The sequence below is a fragment of the Bos indicus x Bos taurus genome, chromosome 8 (assembly GCF_003369695.1).
Source record: "Bos indicus x Bos taurus breed Angus x Brahman F1 hybrid chromosome 8, Bos_hybrid_MaternalHap_v2.0, whole genome shotgun sequence".
Taxonomy (NCBI): Eukaryota; Metazoa; Chordata; class Mammalia; order Artiodactyla; family Bovidae; genus Bos; species Bos indicus x Bos taurus.
The window spans coordinates 97,030,176-97,055,869 of NC_040083.1; the positions used below are offsets into that span (position 1 = coordinate 97,030,176).

A 25,694-nucleotide genomic window follows, 5' to 3' on the forward strand; every position below is an offset into this window, starting at 1 on the left:
TTGAATTGTTTAACAATACAGCTGTATGCATGAGCAATAATGTATTTTACCATTTCACTGTTGATGGATATTTAGGGTTGTTTGCAGTATTACAATAAGTAGTGTACTACACATATTTCGTTCATGTATCTTTGAAGTATTTCTGTGAACATCCCTTTAGTATTGATTCTTAGAGGTGGAATTTTTGGGTCAAAGGATGGCAGATTGCCTCAAAAATGCCTGCATCAGTGTTCACAAATCTCAATAGTATTTGTTGTTTTCAAATACTAAGTCTGTCTGAATAACCAGCCAGGATTCAAATAGAGATCTAACACAGAGTAAATGAGTTAAATATTGTGAGGCTCTTTGTACACTGCCTGACACATGGTAAGTATGTAGCACCCATGAACTAAGTGATGTGTAGGAAGACTGACTTGTAAAACATTATACTACTATGGAGATAAGATTTAAAAGACATTACTTTTATATCTGAAACATACAACTTTAATTCGTGGAAATAACTACTTTTAATGGTGGTTGGCCTGAACTAAGATAGTGTCATGGGATACAATATAGCGTTCACATTTTTCAATGTGATAAGTTAGATGATAAGTTGGAACCACTGGATTTAATGTGAGGAATATTGGAGAAGTGAGAGACAACTACCTCAGAACAGAATGGGATGAAAAGGATAACTGATCTGCTTTTGTGTTGGCCTTTTTCAATAAATTATTATGATTGTCTCCTTTTGGGTAAAAAAAGCAATGTTAGCTATGTCTAGTAGGTGTTGAGTATGTTTTTCTTTTAAAATGCACAATTTCATAAAAGAGAAGTATGTGGCTAGGAAAAAAAACTAGATTTATTGAGTCTTAACCATATTCTGTCTCTAATCAGTGATAAACTAACATCCTTTATCTAGGGGGAAATAAGCAGCAAAATGAATATCCCTGCTTCAGCCAGGAGAAACTTGTTGTTTACTCTGATCATAGTGCTTAGTATTAGGCCCATCTTTTGAGATGACTTAGTGGAAACATTGACACGGGGCTCAGCACAGTTCAGTTCAGTTGCTCAGTCATGTCTTACTCTTTATGACCCCATGGACTGCAGCATGCCAGGCTTTCCTGTCCTTCACTGACTCCCAGAGCTTGCTCAAACTCCTGTCCATCGAGTTGGTGATGCCATCCAACCATCTCTTCCTCTGTCATCCCCTTCTCCTGCCTTCTCTTTCCCAGCATCAGGGTCTTTCCCAATGAGTCAGTTCTTTGCATCAGGTGGCCAAAGTATTGGAGCTTCAATTTCAGCATCAGCCTTTTCAGTGAATCTTTAGGACTGCTTTCTTTTAGGATGGACTGCTTTGCTTTGCTTTCTTTGCACTCCAAGGGACTTTCAAGAGTCTTTTCCAACACCACAGTTCAAAAGCATCAATTCTTCAGCACTCAGCTTTCTTTATGGTCCAACTTTCACATTCATGCATGACTGTTAGAAAAACCATAGCATTGACTAAATGGACCTTTGTTGGCAAAGTAATGTCTCTGCTTTTTAATATTCTATCTAGGTTGATCATAGCTTTTCTTTCAAAGAGCAAGTGTCTATTAATTTCATGGCTGCAGTCACCATCTGCAGTGATTTTGGAGCCCAAGACAACTACAGTCTCTTCAACTCTTCCCATTGTCTCCCCATCTATTTGCCATGAAGTGATGGGACTGGATGCCATGATCTTAGTTTTTTGAATGTTAGCTTTTAAGCCAGGTTTTTCACTCTTCCTCTTTCACTTTCATCAAGAGGCTCTTTATTTCCTCTTCACTTTCTGCCTTAAGAGTGGTGTCGCCTGCATATCTGAGATTATTGATATTTCTCCTGGCAGTCTTGATTCCAGCTTGTACTTCAACCAACCCAACATTTCACACAATGTACTCTGCATATCAGTTAAATAAGCAGAGTGACAATATACAGCCTTGCCATACTTCTTTTCCTATTTGGAACCAGTCTGTTGTTCCATGTCCAGTTCTAACTGTTGCCTCTTGACCTGCACACAGATTTCTCAGGAGGCAGGTAAGGTGGTCTGGTATTCCCATCTCTTGAAGAATTTTCCACATTTTGTTGTGATCCACACAGTCAAAGGCTTTAGTGTAGTCAGTGAAGCAACAGTAGATGTTTTTCTGGAATTCTCTTGCTTTTTCTATGATCTGATGGATGTTGGATCCATTAATTTGATCTCTGGTTCCTCTGCCTTTTCTAAAACCAGCTTGAACATCTGGAAGTTCACGGTTCCCGTACTTTTGAAGCTTGGCTTGGAGAATTTTGAACATTACTTAACTAGTGTGTGAGATGAGTGCAATTGTGTGGTAGTTTGAGCATTCTTTGGCATTGCCTTTCTTTGGGATTGGAATGAAAACTGACCTTTTCCAGTCCTGTGGCCACTGCTGAGTTTTCCAAATTTGCTGGCATATTGAGGGCAGCACTTTCACAGCATCATCTTTTAGGATTTGAAGTAGCTCAGTTGGAATTCTATCACCTCCACTGGCTTTGTTCATAATGATGCTTCCTAAGGCCCACTTGACTTCACATTCCAGGATATCTGGCTCTAGGTGAGTGATCACACCATCGTGATTATCTGGGTCATGATGATTTTTTTGTATAGTTCTGTGTATTCTTGCCACCTCTTCTTAATATCTTCTGCTTCTGTTAGGTCCATACCATTTCTGTCCTTTATTGAGCCCATCTTTGCATGAAATGTTCCCTTGGTATCTCTGATTTTCTTGACGAGTTCTCAAGTCTCTCCCATTCTGTTCTCTATTTCTTTTCATTGATCACTGCGGAAGGTTTTCTTATCTCTCCTTGCTATTCTTTAGAACTCTGCATTCAGATGGATATATCTTTCCTTTTCTCCTTTGCCTTTTGCTTCTCTTCTTTTCTCAGCTATTTGTAAGGCCTCCTCAGACATTTTGCCTTTTTGAATTTCTTTTTCTTGGGGATGGTTTTAATCACAAGCCTCCTGTACAATGTTGCGATCCTCCATCCACAGTTCTTCAGGCACCCTATCAGATCTAATCCCTTGTATCTGTCACTTCCACTGTATAATCATAAGGAAATTGATCTAGGTCATACCTGAACAGTCTAGTGGTTTTCCCTATTTTCTTCAATCTAAGTCTGAATTTTGCAATAAGAAGTTCATGATCTGAGCCACAGTCAGCTCCTGATCTTGTTTTTTGCTGACTGTATAGAGCTTCTCCATCTTCAATTGCAAGGAATATAATCCATCTGGTTTCGACATTGACCATCTGGTGATGTCCATGTGTAGAATCGTCTCTTGTGTTGTTGGAAGAGGGTGTTTGCTATGACCAGTGCATTCTCTGGGCAAAACTCTGTTAGCCTTTGCCCTGCTTCATTTTGTACTCCAAGGCCAAACTTGCCTGTTATTCTGGGTATCTCTTGACTTCCTACTTTGCATTCCAGTCCCCTATGATGAAAAGGACACCTTTTTTTGGTGTTAGTCTTGGAAGGTCTTATAGGTCTTCATAGAACCGTTCCACTTCCTCTTCTTCAGCATTAGGGGTTGGGTCATAGACTTGGATTACTGTGATACTGAATAGTTTGCCTTGGAAATGAACAGAGATCACTGTCGTTTTTGAGGTTGCACTCAAGTACTGCATTTTGGACTCTTTTGTTGACTATGTTAGAGAAGTTGTAACTACATTGGCTGCTGGACATAACCTTTCCCAGAGAAGCCATGTGCAAGAGTTGCTACCTTTTCCTCCTTCACGACATCTGAAAAGAAGGCTTTTCTGTATAAGCTGTTTCAAAATGGTGCTCAGCTTGATTGGGTTATAGAAGACTTAAAGTAGTCTAGAAACCATCCTTCAGCAAATACATTCTGGTTGAAATGCCTATAGTATATCCGGTGAAGGTTTCTAGTAGAGAGAACTGGGCTAGAGATACAGGTGACATCCGATTCGTCCTTAAAACTAGAAGTAGATGAGGTAGATTATCCTGGAAGAGTGTGTAAAAGAAAATTCAGTCAAAAGCATAGCCTTGAGTAACACTTAAAGGTCTGGGCAAGGGAGGGGATTTCAGAATGGAGGGAATCGAGGTAGGAGGAAACCTGGAGGAGTTCAGTGTTACGGAATCCAAGGTAAGACAGTGTGAAAGGGAGAAATGGCTCAGTGCTGTCAGCTGTGACAGAGATCAAGGAATCCTGTAGAGAAGGATTAAGACGTGTCGGCTGCTGATGCTGCTAAATTCAGGGGTACTGGGGAGGGCCACCTTACTGTCAATGTAGGAGTAGCGCTGCTGCAGAAGATAAGCAGCAAAATGAGAACAAAGTCTATGCTTCAGTTTATCCACATTGTATTGCACTCTTGAGTAAGAAGTATGCAGTTGTGAGTAAGTAAAAGCAATATGTAGTTAACTTTTTTGAAAATTGCTTGAGTCTAAGGGGAGGAGAGTGTAACTAGCAGGGGACAGATTGGGGGAGGGGGTTGTTTTAAGATGATAGAGAATTAGGTCTGTGTAAATGTGAATGGAAATGAACTGGCCTTGAGGGAGAGGTTGAAAATAAAAGTGGATGAGGGGATAGGAAACAGAATGAATCTAGCAAGGTACTGGAGAATACTGGAGGGACAACAGGAATTAGATTTGAAGAGAGGGATACCTTTCATTTAGTAGAGAAGAAAACGGAGATTAGTGAATGGATGGGAAAAAACCCCATGTGTCAGTTTGGAAACAGCCAGTTGAGAGTGTGAGCTCCTGGGGTGTTGTCTTGAATGTGTCTTGAATGAAGTAGGATTCAAGTGGTCATCTGCGGGGAGGGTGCAAGTGTTGGGAATCAGATTTAGAGGAGAGTACAGATTTGAAACAACAACGTCGTGGAGGATGGAAGAGAGGGCTAACCAGGGGAACAGAAGGATTGGGGATGTCTTTCCTTTTCTTCAGTAACATTTAGAAGACTGTGAATGTGGATAGGTAGCTGGTTAGGTGTTAAAGGTGAGATTTGTTAGCTAAGTAACGTAGAAGTGTATGACAGCACAGAGTGGTTGAAGTCAATTTTGAGTACTGAAAACTTCAGCTGTGTTGGCCCACATGTGGAAATGTGCCTGGCAGGAGCAGTAGGAAGACAAGTGTGTGATGTTAGGAAGTGACAGAAGCAGTGGCATTATTGTCTAAGCTGAGCAGAGCTGGAATGAAAGGAGAGGCTCAAGGGACCAGAGTCGTAATGAAGTGCAAGACCAGGTGTGGTGAGCAGTTACTGAGAGAGTTGATGGGAAGAGATTAGCACTTTTATTATAATTTTGAAGAGCATTTTGGGGATGATGAGATTCAACCTGTGTTCTAAATGGCTGTGAGTAGATGACTTAAATGGATTGGAAGTGAAGATCATTGGGTTGAGGTAAAGGAATAATGCCAGAAGCTTGGATGGGTCAGTGAACCTGGTTCCAAAGTCTAGCTCTGTTTTCTTTGATGTATGACCCAAAGTGGTATTGCCAGGTTGAATCTACACACGCAATCCCACACACCCTCTGCCAAAATACTGAGACATTTTGGCAGATTGTCCACAAAACACTATATCATTTGATGCTCTCATTCTGAAAGTTTATCCCTCTCTTCACACTTAACACCAAAAATTATTCAAGACAATCTTTTCCAGTGTGACCGTTATTGGATTAATGATAATCTGACATTAAAATTTGTGCTTCTGGTAATTAATGAGGTTCAGCTTTTCTTTTTATTGGGTGTATAGTTGTGAATTGCCTGCCTTGTCATTTGTGCATTTTTCTATTGCTACAGGAACCATTTTCTACTATTTCTCTTAATTTGTTTTATGCGCATTTTCCTTTGGTATGTGTCTTGTTATTTCTGTTTGAATTACATGCTTCAGTTCAGTTCAGTCGCTCAGCCGTGTCTGACTCTTTGCGACCCCATGAACTGCAGCACACCAGGCCTCCTTGTCCATCACCAACTCCTGGAGTCTACCCAAACCCATGTCCATTGAGTCAGTGATGCCATCCAGCCATCTTATCCTCTGTCATCCCCTTCTCCTCCTGCCCTCAATCTTTCCCAGCATCAGGGTCTTTTCACATGAGTCAGCTCTTCACATCAGGTGGCCAAAGTATTGGAGTTTCACCTTCAACATCAGTCCTTCCAATGAACACCCAGGACTGATCTCCTTTAGGATGGACTGGTTGGATCTCCTTGCAGTCCAAGGGACTCTCAAGAGTCTTCTCCAACACCACAGTTCAAAAGCATCAATTCTTCGGCACTCAGCTTTCTTCACAGTCCAACTCTCACATCCATACATGACCACTGGAAAAACCATAGCCTTGACTAAACGGACCTTTGTTGGCAAAGTAATGTCTCTGCTCTTTGATATGCTGTCTAGGTTGGTCATAACTTTCCTTCCAAGCAGTAAGTGTCTTTTAATTTCATGGCTGCAGTCACCATCTGCAGTGATTACATGCTTAGTTTGTTAATTTTCATTCAATAATAAATGTTTAGTGTTAGTCTGTGATTACTTTTTAAATCATATCATATAGGTATTAATGTATATAGAGTTCTCATTGTTATTGCTTAATATTCTTAATCACAGTTTTGATTTCTTTGAAGCAGTGTTATTTAGTAATAAAATGATTGGAAGGGTGTTTTGTTGTTGTTTGCCCTACTTTCCCTCTTGTACTCATATATATTTAGTGGTTGAGATTCTTGTGACTGGTTTCCACTTTGGGAAATAACAGAATAGCAGTGATGCTACTGACCCACTTCAGGAAGATAAGTATAGCAAGGGTGATTTATGTGACATTTGCAAAATACTCTGCTCTAAAGCGTGGAGTCAGAAGATCTGGGTCTGGATTTCAGCTGCTGCTGCTGCTAAGTCGCTTCAGTCGTGTCCGACTCTGTGCAACCCCATAGACGGCAGTCCACCAGGCTCCCCCGTCCCTGGGATTCTCCAGGCAAGAACACTGGAGTGGGTTGCCATTTCCTTCTCCGATGCATGAAAGTGAAAAGTGAAAGTGAAGTCTCTCAGTCGTGTCCGACTCTTAGCGACACCATGGACTGCAGCCCACCAGGCTCCTCCATCCACAGGATTTTCCAGGCAAGAGTACTGGAGTGGGGTGCCATTTCCTTCTCCAGTGCATGAAAGTGAGAAGTCAAAGTGAAGTCATGTCTGACTCTTCGCGACCCCATGGACTGCAGCCTACCAGGCTCCTCTGTCCACTGCTTATATTACAGTAACAGTGTGATTTGGGGAGGAGCCCTCCCTTTTGTATCCATGACAGTTTTCCACATAAAGCTCAGAACTATCAACTTGTACAATTTTCAGAAGTATTCTGGGAATTGAAAGAAATGAGATTTTCCCCCTTGATTCTTGGGCATTAAGAGAAATTTAGTTTTATGGTGTCTCTCTTTTTTAACTTCTATGCCACCCTACTTAGGAAATAGTTTACATTTGTTTTCTGAGTACTTGATGATGAACCTGTTGTCATGTAATTTTAGAGATAGAAAACCATAAAGATCATCCGTTCCAGTCCCTCTTTATAGATGAGACTGGTGAGCAACTTGTTCAAGATCAGTTAAGTAATATAGTGGCTCTCAACCTTGGCCAAACTTTGAAATCATATGTGAAGCTTTTACAAAATAATGATGTCCAGACCCACACTCAGAAATTATGTTTTAATTGGTCTTTATAGAGTTCCCGCAGGTGATTATAATGAAACATTAGCCACTTTTAAGGTAAATAATTTGCTTTTTGACATTCACATTTAACTTACTTTTTATCATTGTAGACAAGACCACCTTATTTCTTAAACCTTTTAGATTAGAGAGCTTTTCTTTACTTTCCTACTCTGTGGGAAATAAACCCATAAACTTTATAATGAGAATCATAGTTTGTGCTTTTGAAACATTTATTTTGAATAGATTTTTAAAGTCAACTAAGAAAGTCTTTTAAGGAAAAAAACCTGTGTAACAGATGGTAAAACAGTTTATACTTAACCATATCTAATAGTATGGGTTATCAATAGAATTTTTTAAAATAGTATTATGAAGACATGATCTTTTAAGTTTTTGGAATCAATAATATGTATAAAATTTTTATGTTGCATCACTTGTTCAGATTCTGGATTTTCCTTTGTTTATATTTTTTTCAAATATTTTAAAATTTTTCCCATAGGTGAGAGCACTGAAAGAGAAGATTGAATCCGAAAAGGGTAAAGATGCCTTTCCTGTAGCAGGTCAAAAGTTAATTTATGCAGGTATGAATTAAGTACTGAAATTAACATGCCATTTTCATGTGTACTGTGATATCTTTTAGTTTTAGAAATTGCCATCTTAAGAATTGTAGCATATACAAATTGATTCTGTCAGAAACATTGTAGAGATAAAAGCAGAGAATGAACAGTCATTTGAATGTTCTTTTATAATATTCAGTCCTCTTATTTTTCACATTTGCTTTATGTATTTCTCCATCCAGTAATGTTAGTTTTGCTTGTTAGTTTTTTCTTCTGTAAGCATTGTGTAACTGGCTGTATTTGTTTTTCTTTATTTTTTTAATTAAAAAATGTTATTGGATTACTTTGTGTGACATTGTTTAAGTGTAAAGTGTACAAAGTGTTAACTCTGATACATATTGTAATATGATTGCTGTTGTAGTGATATTTACCACATTACAGAATTAACAATATTATTGTCTGTATTCATTATACTGTGCATTAGATCTCTATGGCTTATTTAATACTCATTACACATTTGTACTCTTAAACACAATAACTCTTATCTCCCCCATGCCCCAAACGTTTGGTAACTACCAAGGTAAAATAACTTTTTTTTTTTTTTACAGTTCAGAGTTTTAAATTCCACATACATTTCCACATATAAGTGATATCATACTGTGCTTGACTTATCTTGCTTGGCATAATGTTCACAAGGTCCATTCATGTTGTTGCAGATAGGAAGTTACTGTCTTTCTCATGGTTGAATAATATTGTATATACCCAAAGAAGTGAAAAACGGGATTTTGACAAGACATATACACTCCCATGTCTATAGCAGCACTATTCGCAATGGCTAAGATATGGAAACAATCCAAAATGGCCATCAAGGGATGAATGAATAAAAAAGACATAACTCATACACACAATGGGTCATACAGTGGATCTGTTTTTAATTTTTTAAGGAACCTCCATATTCTCCATAGTGGTTGGACCAATTTACATTCCCACCAACAGTGTATAAAGATTCTTTTTTCACCATAACCTCACCAGCCCCTCTTGTCTCCTTCATCAAGCTATTCCAACAGATGTAAGGTAGTGTCTTGCTTTGGTTTACATTTCCCTGATGCTTAGTGATGTTGAGCATCTTTTCATCTGTCTCTTGACCATTTCCACATCCTCTTTGGAGAAATGTTGATTTATATTTAATCTGCCAGTTTTTAAACAGATTGCTTTTTTTGTTATTAAGTTCTTTATGTATTTTGGATATTAGCCACATAACTGACATGGTTTTTGAAATTTTTCTCCCATTCTGTAGAATTCTTTTCATTTTGTTAATTGTTTATTTTGCTATGCAGAAGCTTTTGAGTTTGATGTAGTCCATTTGTCGAATTTTGTGTGTGTGTGCTTTCTTCGTGATTCCCCAAAAATTGTTGGTAAAGCCACAATTTCTGGCTTTCTTCCCTGTGTTATGGTAACAGTCCTTATGTTTAAGTTTTGATCTATTTCAAGTTAATCATTATGAGTGGCACAAGATAGGGGTCCAGTTTTATTGTTCTGCATGTGTTTTCTTTAGTTTTCCCATCAAACTGAGCACCTTTTGTAATCTGTTGAAATGTCGTTTTATTTTTCGTCTATGGGGTCTTGGTTTTGTGCGTGGGCTTCCTCTGGTTGTCGGGAGCAGGGGCTGCTCCTCGGGGTGTGTGGGCGTCTCGCCACAGTGGCTTCTATCATTGTGGAGCACGGACTTCAGGCTCAGGGGCCTCAGCAGTTGCGGCGCTTGGGCTCAGTAGTCGCGGCTCGCAGGCTTAGGTGCTCCGTGGTATGTCGGGTCATCTGGGACCAGGGATCGACCCAGTGACCCTTGCACTGAAAAGTGGATTCTTAACCACTGGACCACCAGAGAAGCCATAAGTTTATCTGTTTTTAAATAAAATACCAAAATTGACTGAAGAATATAGAAAACCTGTGTCAAAAGACACTACAATAAATGACAGGGGGAAAAAAAGATTATTATTCAGATTATATGAAGAGCTCTTGACAAATCAGTAGGGAAAAGGATGACCCAATTAAAAAGCAACAAAGGATATGAATAGGAAGTTGCAAATTAACTAGCCTCACTGGTAACCAGGAAGATGTATGTTAAAAATAGACTTAATAGGTGAATTTTGTGGAGAAAATTCTTATCTGTGTTCTTTAGAAGAAATACTGAGCACTTTGAGTGCAGATGTCAGTAAGATGGATCTTGACTTACCCTGGATTCTTGTCTGTTTTTGGATAGAGATTTTGTAGTACTTTCTTAACTGAGGTAGTTTAGAGGAAAATACCAGCCCTGTGATGAGGACTCAGAAGCCTGAAGAGGCATGGGTAGTTGGTGGCAGATATAAAACTAGAATTTCTGGTTCCTACTCTTGGCTGTTTTTTTCATTCCTGTGCAGACAGAGACACTATTCCCTTTTGTCTTAATGCTTGCTGCTTTTAAGTCAATAACTTTAAAAATGGAAAACTAATTTCAAGGAAAAGGAAGCCTGAAGGAATCTTGACCTTACGTCTGTCATTCTGCATGACTGAAGTCATACAGTCCATGTGGCTTACTCAGTTCTGTATCTTGACATTTCTGTGTCCCAAGTCATTATGAGTACTTACTTTTTATGGCAGTGAAACATTTCTGTGTTTCAAGTATCCAGTATTTGTGGGAGTAAGAAGTACTTTTCTCCCTCCATCAAGAAGGTTTATAGGTTATTCCCAGTCCGGGTTGGGGGTAGATCTTTGAGCGTCTCAAAATTGAATTTTATTTGTTTTCATGATCTCCTGTTTCTCAGGACCTAGTTAATATCTCCTTACCTAGCACGTCTTTTTTTTTGAATTACAAATAATTTTTAAGAAGTGCTTGGGATTCAGATATCTACAGACAATGTATGTGCTTGCTGTCTTTTAGTCAGATGCTCATGTCTTCTTAACTAATCTTGTATCCATTTATGTATATCTTGGCTGATTGGTTAATGTTTCTCTTTGGGGAAAGTTTTAATTGATAAAATTAATGTTTATGATTGTTTTAACCTCAGTGTAAGACAGTTTATGGTGCCTTTAATAATATGTTTTTTTCTTAATGTACTAGGCAAAATCCTCAATGATGATACTGCTCTAAAAGAATATAAAATTGATGAGAAAAACTTCGTGGTAGTTATGGTGACAAAAGTAAGTTTCAGCCTCCTTGTATATATCTTTATCCATGTGAGTTTAAAAAAAAAGATCCCAAGTCTTTCTTTACACTTACTTTTTAAGTGAAAACAGTATATATACATCCATAGTGGCATGCACTTAATAGTTATTAAGTGTGTTAACAGTTTGCTTTGAGTCAACCATAATGTTAATAGTTTTATGTACTTGTAGTTTGAGCATAATTTTAAATATGTTGAAACAGTTGATACATGTGAAATGTCCTGTTAAACATCATTAGGTATTGTTGGATTAGTAAAATCACAAAATATGTAGTTAGAGAATGTGATTCTTCAAATGTTTCGTATTTTATAGTTTTTATTAAGAATGCCTTAAAAGGACTTGGCTAAATGATGTACTAGACCTAACAAATGCCTGAAGGCCAAAAAGGCATATAGACTAAAAATTTCAGTGATATTTTTTAGTCAATGAGATAGATTTTTAGAAACTAGAAAAAGGGAAAGACAGAAAGATAAATAAATATGCAGTAGAGTGTTAAGACAGTAGAGGAGTGGTGGTACTTATGACGCTCATTTTTAAGATTGAATTATGATCTAAATTCTGAGCTCCTAATAATCTAGGGATAATGCTACTTGCAAGCACCCAAACTAAATTTAAATAGGTAATTGCAAACCAGTTTGTCAAAGACTTTTTAAGTCTCAAAGGAATATATGCAGTAGAAAATAAAGAGTTGAACAAACGGATTTTAATTACTGCATACTTTTGTAGTAAGAAACAAAAAACAGCTCAACATTTCATATGTATTGGGGTTAATTTTTTAAATATTTTGTTATATATATTTAAGCACTTAATTATTAAAATATTAAACATTAAATACAGATTAACAGAATCATATGAGGAAACTTTGTCTCAACTAGTTTTTTCAAAAACTGATAAAATGCACAACATAAAATGTACAAATTTAATCATTTTTAAGTGTATGGCTCCTTGGCATTAACTACATTCACATTGTTATGTAGCCATCACCACCATCCATTTCTAAAACTTTTTTCATTTTCCCAAACTGAAACTCTGTACCTGTTAAAGAGTAAATAGCCATGCCGTGCCCCAGCCCAACACCACTGTTACCTTTTCTGTCTGTGTATTTGACTACACCTTATACCTCATATAAGTGGAGTCATACAGTATTTTTCCTTTTGTGATTCCTTTTGTGACTTGTTTATTAATATTTTCCTTCATAAAATGTCTTCAAGGTTTGGCCGTATTATAGCATGTGCCAGAATTTGTCCTTTTTAAGGCTGAATAATATTCCCTTATTTAATTTTATCATACATAGTATGTCTGGTAGCCACAGACACTTGGGTATGTATTTGTTATGGTTTTATTTCCTTTAGTATTACGGCAACCTTGACTGTTAAGAGCATAACTAAGTAAGCAGGCTGGGTCTCAGAATAGGTGCATGCGTTTGAAAAACAGCTACTTGGAGCCAAGCAGATTCTTATTTTACATAGGCCAGCTTTTAGAAGGGGAAGAAGACTGCTACAGTTAAACATTTTGGAAGCAGTGAGAAATTCCCTTATTACAAAGAAGAGAGAAAAAACTATTAATATCAAAAGTTAAGCAGAGGACCTTTGAAAAGCAGATGGGTTTGGTACTATTTAGAGTGAGGTTTGAAAAGCTGTTTGTGGCAACAGAGACCTTGAGGACATGGTATATTATAGTATTATATTAATCACTATACATATGTAATATATATATAACATATATATATATAATCAGTATTATATTGATCTTAAGGGAAATAGTAAATGGACATAATGCATTTAAATTACATTCTTATCTAGTTGGAGTTATAGAACATTAATAATTTGCAGGAAATTACGTTGGCAATAAAAATCGCAGAGCCAAATTCAAGCCTCTTACTATAGGTAAAGGAGGGGGGCTACGTCCCATCCCCCTACCTGCCCAAGACGTTTTTCCCAATACACTCTATACCAGCTCAGTTAGAATAAGACACAAGTCCACTCTTTTACAGTTTGTTGATTTATACCTGGGGCACTTATGTTGAATTTTAATCTCATCTTCCAGCAAATCAGTTACCTTTTTACCTTAGGAAAGTTATGAACTAAGTAGGTCGTGAGCATTGATAGGCCTTCGGAGAAAGATAAAACTCATATAGTGTGATTTTTACACATATGTAACTGCTTTTTGCTTGGTGGGAATGCTTATGGCTCTGATTTTAGTTCAGAAAGTGCTGAGCGTGCAGTTATAACGTTACTGGCCTCTGTTTAACTATATATACATCTCAGAAGTAATGTTAGTCTCTTTGTACTTAAACCATTGGCTTCTGGTCAACATTGGGATTTTCTTCCCTCTTCTAAAATACAGCAGATTATCTGGCATGTTCATTAATCATACTTCTGTTTATACTTTAATTTCAAGGGAGTTATTTTCATAATGCTTTCAAATGAGGATAAATACTTGAAAGTTGTAACCAAGAAACTTCAGTTATGAAGTTTGGGGGGTGAATTATGTGTTTCTTTTATTTATTTTTTTGGATACACACATTCTTTATGTTTTAAAATATTTGCTTTTTTGATTCTTTTTCATGATGATGCTAAGACTGAAATCATTGGCTAGAACTAATTGAGATTGATAGTTGATATATATATGCTCTTAGCAGCTTTGAATGTGTAACGTAAATAATGATTCAGATTGCTGCTGTTTATCGCTCGTTATGTCACCTTACAAAATTGCTTTCAATCTAAAAATTTGTATTGTTATGTTTGTTTATAGCATCCAGAGGTTAGGTAATAATGTAGTATTTTATCATAATGCATGATTTTGCTTTGTAATGTGTTTAGCCTAAAGCAGTGACAACACCAGCACCAGCTACAACTCAGCAGTCAAATTCTGCCGCCACCACCACAGTCAGTTCCTCCACAGCGCCAGCTGTGACTCAGGCCCCAGCCCCTGCCCCCGCTTCGGCTCCCACTCCCACACCTGTGTCTGTCACTCCAGCACCGACGACAGCATCTTCTGAGCCTGCGCCTGCTAGTGCAGCGAAGCAGGAGAAGCCTGCGGAGCGGCCAGTGGAAACCCCAGTGGCCACCACCCCAACGTCAACCGACAGGTACGAACGGGGCTCCAGGAAATTGCATAGGAGGGTGTTCATAACAGGTACTTCGTGTGTGTATTTATTTTGATTATTGTGTGGATCAAACAAACTTTCTATCTAAACTTTGAACCCTGACTAAAATAGTATGCTTTTTATGTCTGTTTAAATTTCCATAATCTGGATTTTTTTTTCTTTCTCTCCCAGGGAGAAAGGAAAAAAAACTTTTGTATAGAAAAGTTAGGAAATACAAATGATGCAAAAGAATAAGAATCATAAAATAACCTGACAGTATATTATAGCTTGACATACAAACAACTTGACATTGTCCCCCATCATTATTTGTTGTATATTATTTTACTATGGTCACATCTGTCATCTACATCTTTCCATATCAGTAAGTTTTTCCAGTTGCTACATAGTATTGTGTTCAGGTCTGACATTTGTTTGGTCTTAACCTTAGAAAAGAAATTAACATCTTTGGATTTTTCCTCATCTGTAAAGTGTGGATGGCAGTAAAACTACATATTACAGTGCAAATTCCACTCCTTAATATCTACTGTAGAGAAACCAAACTTGTGCACAGGGCTGTATTGCTTGTGATTGAGGACAGATTGGAACTAAGTTAAATTCCATTAGTAAGAGCATGACTTGACTTGTTATTTGTTCATATTAGAGAACTGTGCTTATTCATATTGAGCGATAGTTGCTTAGTCATGTCCAACTCTTTGCGACCCCATGGATTATAGCCTGCCAGGCTCCTCTCTCCATGGAATTCTCCGTAGTGTGGCAGTAAATAGGCAGCATCAACATTACTGGGAGTTACTTTGAAATTAATTCTTAGGCTCCACCCCAGACCTCTGTAAATCAGAATTCTCGACTTGAGGGTCCTAGAAGTCTGTTTTTTAACAAGCTCTGCTAGTGAATTCTAGTAGAGTCCCCTAGGGAGATAGTGAAAGAGAAGCCTGGCCTGCTGCAGTCCATGGGGTCTCAAAGAGTCAGACACGCCTTGAACGACTAAACAGTAAAACTGGTGAACTCTTAGGCTTCCTAAAGTTTAAGAAACTCTAATATCCAGTACTGTAGCCCAGGTAAAGTATGCAGTATATATGCATATTAAATAAATGTGGTTTCAAGGCTTTGTTAATCGAGTGAAAAGAAGCAGATTGCAGAACAGTAGAGTCAGTAACCATAAACCAAACAAAAACCACATGACAATATTCATATTGTCTGTGGGTTAGCATGTTAATGTGTAGAGAAACAGTAGCAGAGGGACCTCACGCTAACTGATAAGATGGTTTCCTCTGGGGAGGGGGAGGAGTGTGGAGTTAGAATCAAGATTTGAGTGGTGGTTAAACGGTATCTCCGTGTTATCTGTAAGGTTTAAAAAGAAAAAAAGTGTGCAAAAATAGCACAAATTGTTCTATAAAAGAACATTAATGAAGGGTCTAATTAATTCTGCCAGGTAATAAAATGTATTATGCACGGTCAGTCAGTCAGTCAATTCAGTCGCTCATTCATGTCTGACTCTTTGCGACCCCATGAATCGCAGCACGCCAGGCCTCCCTGTCCAACACCAACTCCTGGAGTTCACTCAGACTCATGTCCATCGAGTCAGTGATGCCATCCAGCCATCTCATCCTCTGTCGTTCCCTTCTCCTCTTGCCCCCAATCCCTCCCAGCATCAGAGTCTTTTCCAATGAGTCAACTCTTCGCATGAGGTGGCCAAAGTACTGGAGTTTCAGCTTCAGCATCATTCCTTCCAAAGAAATCCCAGGGCTGATCTCCTTCAGAATGGACTGGTTGGATCTCCTTGCAGTCCAAGGGACTCTGAAGAGTCTTCTCCAACACCACAGTTCAAAAGCATCAATTCTACAGTGTCAGACTTTATTTTTGGGGGCTCCAAAATCACTGCAGATGGTGACTTCAGCCATGAAATTAAAAGACGCTTACTCCTTGGAAAAAAAGTTATGACCAACCTAGATAGCATGTTGAAAAGCAGAGATGTTACTTTGCCAACAAAGGTCCATCTAGTCAAGACTATGATTTTTCCAGTGGTCACGTATGGATATGAGAGTTGAACTGTGAAGAAAGCCGAGCGCCAAAGAATTATGCATGGTAGTGATTGCAAATTTAGAATGGCTCTTATTAGAATGGCTACTTGATGAAATAGTAGTCTAGAAACAGACCAATATACATCCAGGGACTTAATATAAGATAAAAATAATTTCAGACCACTCTGGGAAATGCTGTTGGGGTAAATGTCTAGTTACCTGGAGGTCATCTTATAAAAATAAGTTTTATGGACTTCCCTTGTGGTTTAGTTGTTACGGCTCTGCAAGCAGCATGGGTTTGATTAACTGGTAGGGGAATAAGATCTCATATGCTGCACAGTGTGGCCCAAAGAAAAAAGAGTAAATAAATTTTAAACAGAGAAAGATTTAATGTAGAAGTGAAATCGTAAACTAGAGGAAAACATGGGAAAAACAATCTTAACACAAAAAAGTCATGAAAGAAATGATTAATAAATTTGAGTACAGAAAGAATTTAAAGATTGGAAACCAAACAGGTTCTTATTATTTGATTTGATCAATTAAATGGAAAGTCATGCCTCTCTGGGAAAAATTGAGGCAGTTGTAGTTCTTCTGACATGCAGTTATTCCAAAACACAACAGTAAGACACAAGTCAGTATATAGAAACTAGTGGTGGTGGTTGTCTCTGGGTAGGGTCCAGGGCAGGAGAGTTTCTTTCCATATATGTGTGTGTGTGTATAGTGTTGAACTATAGTTCAAAAACTTCATTTTGAAGTTTTACCTTCTAAACATTAGTTAATGGAGGTACATTAAAAATTATACCAAGTGCTGCTGCTGCTGCTAAGTCACTTCAGTCGTGTCCGACTCTGTGTGACCCCATAGACGGCAGCCCACCAGGCTCCTCCGTCCCTGGGATTTTCCAGGCAAGAACACTGGAGTGGGTTGCCATTTCCTTCTCCAGTGCATGAAAGTGAAAAGTGAAAGTGAAGTCGCTCAGTCGTGTCCGGCTCTAGTGACTCCATGGACTGCAGCCCACCAGGCTCCTCCGTCCGTGGGATTTTCCAGGCAAAAGTACTGGAGTGGGGTACCAAATGCTAGTTTTACGCTTACCAGTTATGTTGAGTGTTAGGATGCCAAGCACTTTGGCAGAAGTAACCCTGCCCACAGCACCTGGGGATACAAGGATACTCTAAGTAATTTATGAATTCAAAGTTGGGTATTTCCGTTGTCTTGCTGTGCTGTAGGGTTTTCTCAGAACTGAAGTCTACTGAGTTCTGTTTGTAAAATTGGGACACAGGTATATGTGTATATTGTCTCTGTGTATGTTGTAAAAAATTGGGACACAGGTATATGTGTATATTGTCTCTGTGTATGTTGTAATTTAAATTGCTAACTGCTGTCTTGACCAGTTTTGTGAACCTCATTTTTCTTTGGCCTTCTCTTCCTGGTCTTTCATCATCGTATTCGTGTCTACTTTGTTTTCTAGACTCATCTTCTTCACTTGCTTAACAAAAACTTAATTTTTTTGTTTTTTTTTTAATATATTTGGGAGATCAGGAGATGCCTCCTCTGCTTTTTTTTTTTTTTTTTTAATATTATTTGGCTGCAGCAATTCTTAGTTGTGGCATGTAGGATCTTGTTCCCTAGCAGGGATCAAACCCAGGCCCCTTACATTGGGAGCATGGAGTCTTGGCCACTGGGCCACCAAGGAAGTCCCATGAAAACTTAGTCCTTTTAAACTGGTTTAAAACTTGGTTATAGCTCGGGTCTGTCCTGCCTCTGCATTTTTTTTTATGCTATGTTCCTTGCTTGAATACTTTCTTGCAGTTTCTGTTTTCGGAACTTAACTATAAGATCTAAGTGAAATTCTACTATATAAAGACTTCCCAGGCCTTTCCAGCCAAATACAGTTTCTACATGTGCTGTTTATCATGTACAGCTTTTGGTATTTCTTTGACTGTGATTTGACTTACAGATTATTTGTAAGTTCTTTAAATGATGGATTTTCAGAACAGAATGAGTATTAAAATTCTTCCCAATCCATAAATGTTATGGATAAAGCTTTGGGTTTTAATCTGGAAGCCTTTTTAAACACTGTAGCCAGATTTATACATTTAATTAAAACCAAGAGTCTGTACAAATTGGACAGCTACTAAGCTTTAAGGTAAATTTTACATACTTTCTGATACATGATTTTCTAAAAACATTTTACAGTACATCAGGTGATTCTTCTCGGTCAAACCTTTTTGAAGATGCAACAAGTGCACTTGGTAAGTATCTATATGGTGAATTACTTTATAAGAGGGAAGAGGCTTCATTTCTCTAGATCATTTCCATGGTTGCTTATAATCAGGTGGTTAAATGATTTAGATAATTCGGTGTTACTGAAGACTTTGTAAATTAATGTTCTATATATTGAATCATTTAAATTGTGCTGTTAAGAGTTAAGCATACTTCTTTCCTTAAAGCAGATATATTTTCCATTTTCCAAATATGGGTTTTAAAATGAAGTTTAATCTGTGTATACATTTATTAGGAAGTGTCTTTGAAATGAGTATAAGATGTTACTAAATCTGTCTCACATTTCATCTTTATTCATTCACCTCCAGCCTTTACTCCAGGTTGTAGCCCTGTAGGTCCCCATCTGCATCTTGTTGCTTGTATTGTACTTACAGTGAAAATGCCGTTTTATCCTGACTTTTTACCTGTTGAGTAATGTCTTTCCATCTTCCCTTCACACGTACATCTGTCAGAACCAGTTTGGGTGTTTTGTCCGTTTCCCATTGTAACTGTCCCTGGGTTACAGTTGTAACTGGGTTACGCTGTGACTGCCCCAGGACAGTGCCTGCTGTAGGTGCTTGTTGTCAGTGGTTAGCTGGCAGCCCTGCTCCTGCCCTTTGGTACTCTTCTATACCACGGGAAATGGTGGGGAGGTGGAAGACTGGAGCAGGTGGGGGTGCAGCTTCCATAGAGTATGGGCTTCTGGATGCCCTGTGTAGCTGCTGCAGCAGCAAGGTTCCAGCAGCAGTAGTATCACGCAAGATACGGGTTGGCCCTCTGACCTAATTGAGCTTGAACTCTATGATGCCCTGATTGCCATGTAAAAAGCACAAGGTGCAAAATAGTTGTTTAATCAACCTAAGATCACCTGGGTGTACCAAACCCACATTCATACCTGTGAGGACTTTTTTCTGGGATTACCCTGCTACCATACGAGTATGAGTCAAGTGTCTAGTAAGCAGGAAAACAGAAATCACTCTTATTTCAAACAGTAAAAGGTTAATCTTAGGAAATTGTTACACAGGTTCTGGAACAGCTCAAGATTACCCAGGGATGTGTAAAATGCTCTGTAGCCTCAGAGCTGGAACCAGCCTACACTCCCCCCTGATGCTGTTGGAGGCTCTGGCTGTCGCTGTTAGGCTTCAGTTGGAATGCATTGATGCTGCCTGGCAGGAGCCCGGGAATGCACAGCTGTAGTTCCTCCTGCTGTGGTCTCTGGTGGTGATGTCTTACCTTTTACATCTGCATCTCTTAGAACTGCTATTATGGTCTCAGGATCCCTTAGCCCTTTAATCTTTAATTTATCCAGTCTTTACATCGATACCCTGCTTCTTTAAATGTTTCTTCTTTGGCTTCTGTGACGCCTCTCTTTTCTTGAACTGTATCTCTGATTGTTCCTTCCTCAGGCTTCCTGGTTAATTCTTTGTATCTTACCTGGCCCTTAAATGTATGGGTTTTTTCTAGGGTTCTGCTCTAGGTCATTGTTCAAAGTTCAGATCATGGGAATAGTAAATAACCACCCATACACAGTTGACCCGTGAATAACACAGGGGTTAGGGCCATCAACTCTGTGTAGTCAGAAATACATCTATAACTTTACAGTCAGGCCTCTGTCCATGGTTCTGCATCTGCAGATTCAACCAGCCATGGATCATATAGAAGTATGCTAGGAATGCAGTTATCCAATTATTTGTGGACCTACACAGTTAAACCTACATTGTCAACTGTACTTTTAAGGATTCTCAATGTTAAAATTCCAGTACATATATCCCTCTGACTTCTGAGACTCATTCTTTAAGCTGCCAGCTGGAAAACCTAAAACCTCCATAAACTCCTTAGATTCAAAATTGACAAATTTTTTATTCCTCCATCTGATTCTTCTCTTTTGTTCCTTTCTTGCTTCCATCATCATCCATGCTCTACCAAAGTATTAGCATCAACCTTGACCTCTTCCTCTCTTGACCAGTGAGACTAGGAGTCCTACCGATCTCCTTCCTAAAGTCTCTGGAATCTTTGTTTCTACTACCACTTAATTGCCTCAGCTGACGTCCCTCCCTTCCTGATGCTCTAGTATTACTCTGTTAACTGGTCTATTCCTTGCCACAGTGGAGTTTCTAAAAGGCAGGTCTAATGAGGTCATTGTTCCTTTCACAACACCTCCTATCCTAGATGATAAGTTCAGAATTCATTCTTAATCACATTTTCTTCACTATTTCCTCTGTCTCCTTAGCTCTGTCTGATGCTGTCCATTGTCCCTAATTTTCCTAGGAGTCATTTCCCTTGTACCTTTAGGATCTAAAATGTACCAAGCCTGCATGTAGACACTTCTATTTGAGTTTTTATAACTTGACTAATTAGGAGGCATGGCATTAAGGATTAGGTGTGGGAGCTCTAGGGTCTAGACAGCTTGTGTTTGTGTCTCTGCACCGTGGCTTAATAGCCATTGATCAAATTGTTAATCTTTCTAATAAGCCTCAACCTCATAGAATTCTTGTGAGAATTGAGTGAGAAAAACACTGTTAAAATAGTATAGTTCTGATACTCCACAGCACATAATTTTATTCTTGATAATGTTTTCTTTATCTGAGAACTAGATTACAGAAAGTATACTGACACTTGAGTGCTTTGTGCTAGAATTGTATCAGTGGGTAATTAAAAATTTGAAATAGTTTAAGTACTTAATGGAATAGGAAGGGAAAAGTCATTAAACAAGATACCAAATGTTGAATTTGCTCAGTGATACTTAGTTTTTTAAGCTATACTTTCATAGCTGTTAGAACTTGATTGAAAATTTTGCTATCAACAAAGTAAAAAGACAACTTATGGAATGGCAAGAAAATACTTGCAGCCATATATATGTATATGATAGGTTAACATCCTTGATATATAAAGAACTCATACAACTCAATAGTTTAAAAAAAAAAAATGGGCAAAGGAATTGAATAGATACTTCTCCAAAGAAGATATACAAAAGTCCAACAGAAATATAAAAAGATGCTCATCATCACTAGGAAAACTTCTCAGGACAAATTGTTATTAGGAAAACTTGCTTTAAATCAGAGTGTTGTCTGATATTTCCATGAAGAGTGAGTTGGGGTTGGAGAGATCTCTGGGAAATGATTTACAGAGATAATTTACCATTTTATATGGTATGAGACATTCTGATTTTCTCGCTTCCAACTCGTTTTCCCCTCTGCTTTGATAATAAAAGGTGTCAAAGGAAAACAACTTATTACAGCACAATTGATGGCTTGAAATGTCCCCACTTCTTGCTTTCAAAAATCATTTCATCCATCTCCTCTTGCAGGTTGCCAGCCTCGACTTCTAATTCTGTTATACTTTTGTGCTACCTTTGTGCATGGTGTTTCTATTCTGTGTTTAACGTACTGTATTACTGTCCCATTGCTGCTCTGTATCACAGCTTAGTGGCATAACACAACATATTTATTATCTTACTGTAGTGCTGGAGGCTAGAAGTCTGACGTGGAGCTCACTGGACTAAAATAAAGGGACTAAATCATTGGGCTAAGATCAGAGCTGCATTCCTTTCTGGAGACTCTAGGGGAGAATTTGTTCGGTGTCCTTTCCGACTTCTAAGAAACTGACCACATACCTTGGCCATAGCGCCTTCCTCTGTCATCAGAGAAGCACATAGCATCTCTGCCCCTGCTTTTTTCTCTAACTTGCCCCCACTTATTTCTCTGACCCTCCATCTGCTTCCCTCCTGCTTTTAAGCACCCTTACCATTACATTGGATTACCCATCCAGGTAATCCAGGATAATTTCCCTATCTTAAAGTCAGCTGATTAGCAACCTCAATTCCCTTTTGCTTTGTAACCTAACTTACAGTTTCTAAGGATGGGAGGAGGTGGATTATTCTACCTACCACATGTATGTTGTAGTAGTTGTGTATGTGTTTTAGTTACTCATCGTTAGGTATTCCTAACACTGTAGTGCCTGACAGTGTATACATACATACATACACACTGAAATTATGTGGGGAATGTTTGTTTATTAAATTTTCTTTCTCTTTTCCTCTTTGCCTTCCTCCATCCACACACACATCTCTTTTTAGTGACAGGTCAGTCTTACGAGAATATGGTAACTGAGATCATGTCAATGGGCTATGAACGAGAGCAAGTAATTGCAGCCCTGAGAGCCAGTTTCAACAACCCTGACAGAGCAGTGGAGTATCTCTTAATGGTGAGAAACATTTTGCTTTCTTTGTTCTGGTTGTTTAAGGATGAAATCTCAAAGAAACAAATTTTAAAGAAACAATAGCAGTTCATAAGATAATGGTGATGTATGTTCATTTGCATAATGCTTTTATTGGGTTGGTTTAATTAATTCTTTTATTGACATTTATTGGGTTTTCTAAAAGTTCTTTTGGGGTTTTCCATTACATCTTACGGAAAAATCAGTGCAAACCTTTTGGTCAACCCAGTATTTTTCTCAGTGAATTAACATTTTCTGTTAATAAAGTATAAGTGAAAGTGAAGTCGCTCAGTCGTGTCCGACTCTTTGCGACCCCGTGGACTGTAGCTTATCAGGCTCCTCCGTCCATGAGATTTTCCAGGCAAGAGTGCTGGAGTGGATTGCCATTTCCTTCTCCAAGGGATCTTCCCGACCCAGGAATCGAACCTGGGTCTCCCGCATTGCAGGCAGACGCTTTATGGTCTGAGCCACCAGGGAAGCCCCAAACAAAGACAATAATGCATTGGCCGGGAAACGAACCCGGGTCTCCCGTGTGGGAGGCAAGAATTCTACCACTGAACCACCAATGCTGCTAATAAAGTATAACCTCTTCTAAAAGACTTGTGATAAGACTTTGAATCAGAAAATGTGACTAAATGGATTTTAAAATTGGCTATCCACTTGGAGTAGTAGTGTCTAACCTAGTTACATCATCCTCTAAGGATGAGAGCTGTGTGTTAAGAGGGCTAGGGTGGGGCAGGTTTTAAAACTAACTGAATCCAACATTTTAGTAGCTCTTTTTGCCTGCCGTTTGATCCTGAATGTACTATGTAGAGTGAAAGTTTCAAGTTGGAAGTCCAAGTCAAATTTTGTAATATGTAAATTTTTGTAATTAGTTGCTAGCTTTTAAAAATTGGGAGAGAGTGCTGAAAAGTTCAGATAATCTGATTTATCTGGACAACTCAGATCCCAGATTTTCACAAGGGTTTAGGGAAAATTTTAGGTTGTAGACTCCTCTACTAATAAAAGTTTTTGAGAAATAGATTGTTATGGGCATGAACTGAAACCCTTGATATTTTATGACAATGAATGTCTATTTTACAAATGTGACACAGATCTAAAGCAAATTGTAAAAGTTTGTAGTAATACTGGATTAATTTTTTAGTCCTAAGATTTTATTCTGCAATTGTCATTGGTGTGTTAGAATATTATCATAAGTCTGAATCACCCTAAACATCATCTCCGATCCTAACTCCTTGGAGAATACCATCCACAGTTCAGTCCATTACCTTGTTTCTAGTTGCGCTTCTGGTAGAAACTCCTTTTCAGAGAGTAGTTTCCGAAGAGTCCCTTGTCATGAGCAGATAATTGCTTCTCCTCCGGTCATTTCCTGCTTACTGGCATGAGGTTCAGAAAATCTTAACATATCATTTTATCTTTTGAATTCTTTTTCCCATTGTCCACTTGAAAGTCTGTAAAATACTGACAGTTCATTTAATTATCAGTTTGAAATTGAGGAATCATACTGGATTGAGAGTTATTGTGGATCGGTTTATGGTTGCCCCTCATTCCTCCCCAAAAAATGTGTATTACATAAAAACATTGCCTTTCCTTTTATAGAAGGGCTTTAATTTATACCTGATTTTGGAATTCTGCATAATTTTAATGGTGTCATCAAATATTTTGACCCAGTAGATTTAAAATTTTGAGGTTTAAAAAAAATGAATTACTATTCTCACAGTTGCTACTATTTAGCATCAAATGCAAATAAATAGATGAGAGGTTCATGGAAACAGTTTATCCTTTACTTTCAGTTGAAGCAGGCACCTGTTTTGATGCTTTGAACTGTTGCTAGTTTTTGATGAATCTATATAAGTGAAAGTGAGTGTGTAGAAAGAAGAAGTAATGATCTAACAAAAAGCTAAGTCCTGTGTGTGAGAATTTGAGGTAGATCTGTTGCAGTGGTGATTAACTTTTACTTTAGCTAACTTGTTTGAGAATTTGATGGAGGCTTTTGGACCCTCGATCTGTATATAGTTTGTCCACACTTGATAGCTCCTCATTTAAGGGTTTGAATTGGGTGGTTTGCAGTGCCTAGAGGGAACATCTAATACAGCAATTATTATCCTGCTGTTTAGTGTCTTTCATTCTCTATATGTTTGTGATTTTGGCCTCTAATTTACTTGGAAGTGGAAGTGATTACTAGTACCATCTCATATTTATATGCAGTATTTTCTCCTCTATTCCCTTTCCAAAACCTATGAAGATTACATGATTTGATAGCTATATGTGAGAAGTCTTATAAATCATTTTTATCAAAATAGGGTATTCCAAAAATCTTAGTGCAGTTTTAAGTTATAACAATTTCAGAAGATAATGTCACAAACTTAGAAAAATCATCACCCAAAACTTGAAGATTCTTTTATACCCATTTACTTTTTTCTTTCTTTCTTCCTTTGGGCCATACCACACAGCTTGTGGGATTTTAGTTTCCTGACCAGGGATTGAACCCATGCCCTTTGCAGTGAAAGTGTGGAGTCTTAACCACTGAACTAAAAAGTCAGATATGTCCTAATAAGATTTGTGTTGATATTTTGAAATTTTAAATAATTAGCTTTTTAATGTTAGACGGTATTATATGTAAGTTTAGGATCTTGCCTGATACTTTGGTGTTAGATATTAATATGTGTTGCTGTATAAACATCATTTCA

The 25,694-nt window shown here is 38.1% G+C and overlaps 1 protein-coding gene and 1 non-coding gene across 2 annotated transcripts in view; one reads left to right on the forward strand and one right to left on the reverse strand.

Moving 5' to 3' along the window:
- RAD23B (RAD23 homolog B, nucleotide excision repair protein) overlaps positions 1–25,694 on the forward strand; it is a 45,421-nt gene that overhangs the window by 9,561 nt on the left and 10,166 nt on the right. The window contains exons 2-6 of the mRNA XM_027550450.1: positions 8,144–8,225; positions 11,299–11,378; positions 14,225–14,493; positions 18,724–18,779; positions 22,865–22,992. Coding sequence (XP_027406251.1) covers positions 8,144–8,225; positions 11,299–11,378; positions 14,225–14,493; positions 18,724–18,779; positions 22,865–22,992 — 615 coding nt within the window. The remainder of the gene's footprint in view (positions 1–8,143; positions 8,226–11,298; positions 11,379–14,224; positions 14,494–18,723; positions 18,780–22,864; positions 22,993–25,694) is intronic.
- Positions 23,503–23,573, reverse strand: TRNAG-CCC. The gene has a single exon. It is a non-coding gene; the product is annotated as a tRNA-Gly (tRNA).